Source organism: Panicum virgatum, chromosome 5N, assembly GCF_016808335.1.
Source record: "Panicum virgatum strain AP13 chromosome 5N, P.virgatum_v5, whole genome shotgun sequence".
Lineage (NCBI taxonomy): Eukaryota > Viridiplantae > Streptophyta > Magnoliopsida > Poales > Poaceae > Panicum > Panicum virgatum.
This window is the reverse complement of record NC_053149.1, coordinates 20,553,802-20,561,655: the sequence shown is the minus strand read 5'-3', so window position 1 is coordinate 20,561,655 and position 7,854 is coordinate 20,553,802. Positions and strand designations below refer to the sequence as shown.

The following is a 7,854-nucleotide window of genomic DNA, read 5'->3' as shown; positions in this document are numbered from 1 at the left end:
TGTTTTAGCATATTAATATTTTAATATCTAACAGAGCTTATTATCTGGCAATCCTGGTAAATGAGCTCCATGTGGCAGAACGCAGAATCCTCTCCTAGGCCTAACAATGGGCCATGAAAATCCAATTGATTATGGGTTTTTTAGATAGAAAGTAGGATTGGATCAGATTGTGCTTTAAAGGATTGGCTAAGACCGAATTTTAGATATTGCCCAGGTCAGCCCGAGGGCTGCGAGTAAGGGTTTGACCCGTGGATAACAAGAAAGAGCTACCAGCTTTGCCTGTCTTGAGTCCAGAAAATTGGGATTTTACCCTTATGGGAAATGGATTTTGCTGGAACAAAGCTATGAATTTCGCTAGAATAACCTTATGAATGTTGTTCTTTACGTTACAATGCTAATAACCTCTGTTTCAAAATAATTGAAACTTTGACTTTACTATTCAAAGTTTGACCATGCGTCTTTTATACGAATATTTGCATGTATAGGTAGAAGTGTATTATATTGTATAGTACTTGTCACAAATCAAATGATGGTTGTTTCGCTTTATATAGTTTTCTAATTGAAAAGTTATTATTGGTCAAAGTGTAAATAGTAAAAGTCAAAGTTATCAATTATTTTGAAATGAAGGTTTGTATTTTTTTTCTTTTTTAACAATTTTACAAATTCTGTAGCTCTATTTTTTGAGCTGACTGGACGCTTTTGCCCCTGACTCATGTCTCTTATCCTCTCCTCCCCCCTGTACACTACCGTGACTCCCGTTTCATTCTCCATCTTCCCTTCACGGGGAGGGTCAGAGCCGCCACCGGTGCTCCCAGGGGTCGCCGCCCCCAGGATTCGCCGCCGTCTCTAGGAGGCCGCCGCCCAAGGAATCGCTGCGGCTGCCCCCAGCAGCTGCCGCCTCCAGGAGCCGCGGGCCGCCACCCCAAGGAGCCGCTGCGGCCCCCAGCAGCAGCCGACCCCAGGAGCCGACGCTGCCCCCAGCAGCTGCACTCCCCCCAGGCCCCTACACGCGAGATCCAGAGGCTCCTGGGGAGAGCGCGTCCAGGACAGAGCGCAGAGGCAACAGCAGCATCCCCTTCGTCTAGATCTGAGGTGAGATTTAGAAGCCCTAAAGTGATGATTGATTGTGCAAAGTGTTAATTTAGGGTTTTGACAGGAGTAAGAGTGATTCTCTGATGTGCTTGTGCTATGAATCAATTTGTTCTATAGTCATGCTGAATTTTTTTCTTGGCCATGGGGTCGAGGAGCAGGCGGCGTGCCTTGGGGGCGTGGCCTGCACCCTTGGCAGCCAGCTCAAGGAGAAGAGTCTAGGAGAAAGAGGAGGTCTAACGGGAGTCGGGAGTTAACGGGGCCGTGCATAAGATAGATGTAGGTAGGGGCAAAACCGTCCATCCAGGTCAAAAAAGGGTTGTAGAATTTGTAAATCTATCAAATGAGCTGAAATGACATTCTAGCGTGAAGAACAACCTTCATAAGGGCATTCCAGCGAAGCCCACAACTTTGATGGCATTCCAGCGAAATCCGCTTCGCATAAGGGCAAAATCCCAATTTTCTCGTCTCGAGTCGGAGGAGTCGCATTCGGCTGCGGGGCGAGGTTGCTGCTAGGGTTCGATAAGGGTGCCGTTGCCGCCGCAGCTAGGTCGCTGCTGCTCGTCTCCAAGACCCGGTGAGGAGGAGGCTTAGACCCGGTGCTGCTACGGGGCGGCCGGCGCTCATCTTCGATTCCTATCTTCGTCCTCCAAGATCAACTCTTCTTGGCAGCGGCCAGCGCTCGTCTCCGGCGCATAGAGGTACACGCCACTCACCTCCCTGTGTATCTGCGTGCGCTAGGGGCATGGTGTGCATCTATCAGAGATGGTTCGGTTGTTGAGATAATAGGGGATCGTTGGGGGGAAGGGGATGGGGGAGTTAACACGATGAATCTTGGCACTTGTTTTGCTCTGGACACCTTGGCGCACAGCAAACCTCTTCATCTTGCCTGATCTATCGATGCTGAATAGCAAACCCTTGTTCCTCATTGTTCACAGTTATGTTACTTTCATTTCTTAATGGTTTTCTGCAAATGACAGAGATCTAAACGGATACTTTAGTTAAAACAAAGTTATTTATCTGCTGAAGTAGATAAAGATCATGAGAGGAAGCCTCCTGTTGTCCTTATCTTTGTACGTGAAAGATAATTTTGTCACTGCACGAGTGATGATTTTCTTTTCTAACCACTAGTTTTCAGTTCGTTTGCAACTTGGATAATGAAATTATTGCTTTTGGCTGGGAATTATAATAGCCAAGTTTCAATTATATGCAGTACCGCCGCCACCGCGAGTTCCCGTCTCTGCCTTCTCTATTCCTCTCCCTCTCCTTCTCCCACTCCCTCTCCCTCTCCCTCTCTCCCTTCGTGAATCTGCCCGCACCCGCGGTTAATGCCTCCAGGCAGGAGATTTACCGCGCTTTGCGGTCGATTCCCGCCAGATTTCGTTCTGGCGCGAACGCGGGGTCGATTTTCCACGCCCACTCGTATTTGGCTTCCGCTAGCTGGCTGTAGGCGTCCGCCCGACGCCATTCGCGCCTAGGCGACGCCTAAACCTTTGAGGCGGATGCCATACAGGGTGACGTCGTGGCGACCCCGATTGCCTAGACCCTTTACTACGCCTTGTCGCCTAGGCGACGACTAGGCGACGCCTCAAAAACATTCACCTAAATAGGCACATTAGATACCACTGCCCTCAGATTACACAAGAAGATAGGGATAGGTTCTTAGCAACCTTGAAGTCGAAGCCTAACGATGGAGACCAGCTCATCTTCGATCCTGTAGTCTTCCGAGGTCTAATAGCAAAGTACTTCATTATTGTGGAGATTGCGTTTCGAAAAGCTGAAGATCCCGCTTGGAAAGAAATGATAAATTATTGCCAGCCATCGTTCAGAGTAGTTGGTTAGCAAAGTGTGCGGGCAGATTGCCTTCTGTTGTATGAAGAGGAGAAGCTTATGTTGAGTGACCAGTTCTCAAAGTTGAAATCCCATGTTAGTTTGACAGCCGACCATACTTTAGAATTCAGATGTGGCCAAGGCAAGTTCATACTTTGTTTTAGTGTCAGTTTGAAATTTCAGCTACCATACTACATTAAAGTAGAAAAAGACCATCAATAAATCTAAATGATTAAGGAAAGATGATTCAATCATGAAACATAGTTCTCAACAAGATCAACTTTGGACACCATATTTTCATTTTGCTCTGTAAATACAAGTGCTAGCTACCACTAGCACAAGAAAACACTAGCTTTTTTTCAAAAAAGATATATATCATGAACGGTGTCTTAAACTAAAGTATATATTCACTTGTAACCTCATAGCACCTCCCAAGCCAATATTGTTCATATGAAAAACTAAATGCAAGCTTGGAGAGCATATCAACCACTTGATATCTAAAGCAGCTTCCTTTGTTAAATGACACAATGATTCTCTTTCTCTTAATTATGGGTACAGCCTTTCAAACAAAAATTATGTGGTGCAGACCAAGGTTCTGCGTACTGGGCATATCCTAGTTCAATACAACCCATTTCCGAATTCGGTCAAAGACAACAATCAGACTAAGACCGCATGACCAGGGAGGGTAGACTTAGCGGAGGGTGATCCAGATGCACCACACTGCCAAATTTCCTTAGAGGAAAGAATGATATCAAGTGGTCCACCACGCCCAGGGACAGGGGTTGGGTCAAAGGGGATTGTCGGACTATGATTGCCCTGGGCAGACTCGATGCAGTTTTCGGGGATCCAAATGCATCCTCAATTTTTTTGGGGGAAATTTTGCTATCGAGTGATCCACATAACGCAGCAAACAGAGTGGAACATCCACCACAGGAAGAGATACTCGGAATTCAACTTCTCTCCACCTTCAAGCAACAAACAAAGGGAAGAGCATGGCAGGAACAGATCCAGAGCATGCGAATTTTGTACAGGCTTGCCGTTGGGAACCGACTAAGCACGGGTAGCTTATCAGGGCATCAAGCTAACCCTGCAAGTATGAGTAGGAGTACAGGGCCGCAACTCCACAAGCGATCCCGCCACCATAGACGTTGCCTCCTGCAGTTTTGGACAGATACATGCGCAACGGATAAAAACAGCGATGAACTAGCGGATTGGAAGTAGAGAAGCGCGAAGCTAGAGGTTCCTCACCTGGGAACGAAGGAGAGCACCCCAAATGGCCGACGAGCGAGGACGACGGGGGAGTTTGGAGACAATGCGGCGGACGCGCGAGGACGACGAGGGAGTCGAGGACAAGGACGAGGCGGCGGGCGGGCGAATGGAATGAATAGTCTCGAGGGGAGACTGGAAGGGAATGCTTGGACTGGATCTGGATCGAGGCGTGTTGGAAGCTAGGAGGAAACCCGCCGAGGCCGAGACGCGGTTGTGCACTTGTGCGTCGTTCTCCGCCGCTCAATGTTGGGGCACTTGCGGGAGCCGCGGCTGGAAAGGAATCAGGCCTTGTGCGCTCGCGCGAGAGGATCAGGTCCTACTTGGCCTGGTGCTTTGACCTGTCTCCCAGTCAGGCAGCAGGATAGGTGATAGGTCAAAGCACCAGGCCAAGCCGGACCTGATCCCCTCGTGCGAGCGCACGAAGCCTTTTCCGGCTGCGGCTCTCGCAAGTGCCCCAACACCGAGCAGCGTAGAGCGGCGCACAACCGTGTCTCAGCCTCGGCGGGTTTCCTCCCAGCTTCCAACAAGCCTCGATCCAGATCCAGTCCAAGCATTCCCTTCCGGTCTCCCCTCGAGACTATTCATTCCATTCGCCAGCCCACCGCCTCGTCCTCGACTCCCTCGTCGTCCTCGCTCGTCCCCGTACTCCCTCGTCGGCCGTTTGGGGTGCTCTCCTTCCATCCCAGTGAGGAACCTATAGCTTCACGCGAACAGTTGTTTCTCTCGTTCCGATCCGCGCTAGTTCGTCGCTGTTTTAATCCTTTGCGCATGCATCTGTCCAAAACTGTAGCAGCCAACGTCTATAGTGGCGGGATCGCTTGTGGAGTTGCGGCCCTGTACTCCTGCTCATACTTGCAGGGTTAGCCTGATGCCCTGATAAGCTACCCGTGCTTAGTCGGTTCCCAATGGCAAGCCCGTGCAAATTTCGCATGCTCTGGATCCGTTCCTGCTATGCTCTTCCCTTTGTTTGTTGCTTGAAGGTGGAGAGAAGTTGAAATCCGAGTATCTCTTCTTGGGGTGGATGTTCCACTCCGTTTGCTGCGTTGTGTGGATCATTCGATAGCAAAATTTCCCCAAAAAAATTTTTGAGGATGCATCTGGATCCCCAAAAACTGCATCGAGTCTCCCCAGGGCAATCTTAGTCCGACAATCCCCTTTGACCCAACCCCTATCCCTAGGCGTGGTGGACCACTTGATAGCATTCTTTCCCCCAAGGAAATTTGGTAGTGTGGTGCATCTAGATCACCCTCCTTGGTCATGCGGTCTTAGTCTGATTGTTGTCTTAGACCGAATTCGGAAATGGGTTGTATTGAACTATGCGGATATGCCTAATACGCAGAACCTTGGTCCGCACCACATAATTTTTGTTTGAAAGGCTGTGCACATAATTAAGAGAAAGAGAGTCATTGTGCCATTTAGCAAAGAAAGCTGCTTTAGATATCAAGCGGTTGATATGCTCTCCAAGCTTGCATTTAGTTTTTCATATGAATAATATTGGCTTGGGAGGTGCTCTGAGGTTACAAATGAATATATATATATATATATATATATATATATATATATATATATATATATATATATATTGAAAAAAGCTAGTGTTTTCTTGTGCTTGTAGTAGCTAGCACTTGCATTTACAGAGCAAAATGAAAATATGCTGTCCAAAGTTGTTTTTTTTAGAACTATGTTTCATGATTGAATCATCTTATCATTTAGATTTCCTGATTGTCTTTTTCTACTTTAATGTAGTTAAGTATGGTAGCTGAAATTTCAAACTAACACTAAAACAAAGTATGAACTTGCCTTGGCCCACATCTGAATTCTGAAGTAGTAAGAGAGGAGTATGGAAAGGAGGAGTGACTTGTTTGATTAGCTAGTTGCTGCTTCCTATCAAGCTATTAAATTGATTGAGTGCATAAGTCAATTCAGGCTGCGAAGTTGTAGAAATTGATTCATGATTTTTTTGATCTATGTCCATCAAAGTGTCCCCTTTGCCATATCATACCTTACCTGAAACATATGTTGTGGATGGAGTTTTCAAGTGGGTTCTTTGCTTCTTGTTTCATCTTTTATCTGTCCTGTCCATCAAGTCTTTCAAATATACATGAAAAATTCCAATAGTTTGCATGTTAGCAACTTTTGAGTGCATGAATCTGAATGCTGTTACGCTGTTTGCACCCAGTCGCATTCATCACTTGTTATTTTGTTAAGCTCCTCTTTTGAATCATATTGCTATTTACATAAGACCAAGAGACTGTACTCTGTGAATGTTTGCAAGCCAATTGGAAATTTGGTTCAATGAAGATGCAAAGTTCCATTTTGTGCCCCACATGGAACACTTGCAACCTGAAGTTCTGATCCCATCATTGCCTCCGTTATATACCTGTTCCATTTTTTCAGATTACCATATTCTGCTACCTATTTTACACTATGAATCAGGTATTATTTGCTCGAAAGAAACAGTCACCTTAACAATATTTTATTTTGACAACCTGATGCATTGTAGCTACAGCCTTACAGTTGATTTTTTTTTATTGACAGTGGCCCGACAAAAACCATGCTTGTCTTTTTCTTTTTGGTACTATCCACAACTTGCTTACACTGGTTCTGTCCTTTTCGCTTGGCATTATCAGAAGCGTAGCATGGCGAAGCTCAAGCCAAAGGCGTTGCTGGCACAGAGCAAAGTGAAGAAGGGCCCTAGCCAAATCAGTGTGATCACGATCTTCACCTACTTGGTCCTTGGTGTCGTAGTCGTATCCTCTGTTTATGCTGCTTACAAATACTGGGTAGGCAAAGGACCAGAAGTGACAGCAGCAGGCGTCGAGGGGAATTAAACCCCAAACTATGTAACTGATTTTGTTGTTGTATCATCCAGTTGGATAATTTTGGTTGCTGCAGCCCAGTTAATGGAACATGGATAGATTGTATCTTGCTACAGGTTTATTGTAAACCGTGGGGACATTATACTGATATATGTATGCTAAATTCCTTTCCTCCAATTGGATGTCTCTGCTCGAAGCCTGGTACTACCTCAAGTTAGTTATGGTACTTGATGCTGTTATGGGATCTCTTCTAAGTGGTTGAAGACACTTGAAAGATGCCGTGTAAACTTATGTTCGCGATGGCAGTGGATATGATTGGGAATTATACTGTGCGCAAAACCAGAATGAGTTTATATTGTGGTGCTAAAGATAACACTACGTCCGTTCGTTTATAGTAGGCATACTAATAGGATTTGAAAAGTTATATTCGGATCACCAATTTTTCTTACAATATTTTTTTGAAATGTAAAAGAAATATTTCTCTTACAATATACTATATCAAAGTCAAATGTTGTACTAAAGGATATCTGAAATTTGAACATATTCATAAAACTTTTAAACATTGAATTATGCATGTAGTTCGATGTTAGGATAACAGAGCTAGCAAGAACACCAGAAGAAGAAACGTTCGATTAACTGTTCGTCAAAATTTGATCTTTTGAAATTCCAATGCATGTACTGAAAAGGCAAAACTGTGACTTTCATCCCTTATATTTTAATTGGTGCATATCAACCTATTAACTAACTAAACCGGTGCACTAATCATCCATATCCCGATTAAACAATAGGCTAGTGACATCTAGCACCATTCTAGGCCATACAAGAATTCACCATACAATCATCACAT

At 45.3% G+C, this 7,854-nt stretch overlaps 1 protein-coding gene across 1 annotated transcript; it reads left to right on the top strand.

The window, feature by feature from the left end:
* Window positions 1-113: 113 nt before the first annotated feature.
* Window positions 114-7,643, top strand: LOC120674653. The gene is made up of 5 exons (XM_039955799.1): window positions 114-135; window positions 686-1,092; window positions 6,586-6,624; window positions 6,727-6,822; window positions 7,587-7,643. Exons 1-5 carry the CDS (start codon window positions 114-116, stop codon window positions 7,641-7,643), a joined length of 621 nt encoding a protein of 206 aa, XP_039811733.1.
* The last annotated feature ends 211 nt before the right edge of the window (window positions 7,644-7,854 follow it).

Excerpts from the sequence above, each read along its gene's own strand:
- LOC120674653 (XM_039955799.1), top strand. The coding sequence starts at position 114 with ATGAAAATCCAATTGATTATGG. Across the intron at positions 1,093-6,585 it reads CCCCTTCGTCTAGATCTGAG|ATTACCATATTCTGCTACCT; the intron begins GTGAGATTTAGA and ends CCATTTTTTCAG. Across the intron at positions 6,625-6,726 it reads TATTTTACACTATGAATCAG|TGGCCCGACAAAAACCATGC; the intron begins GTATTATTTGCT and ends TTTTATTGACAG.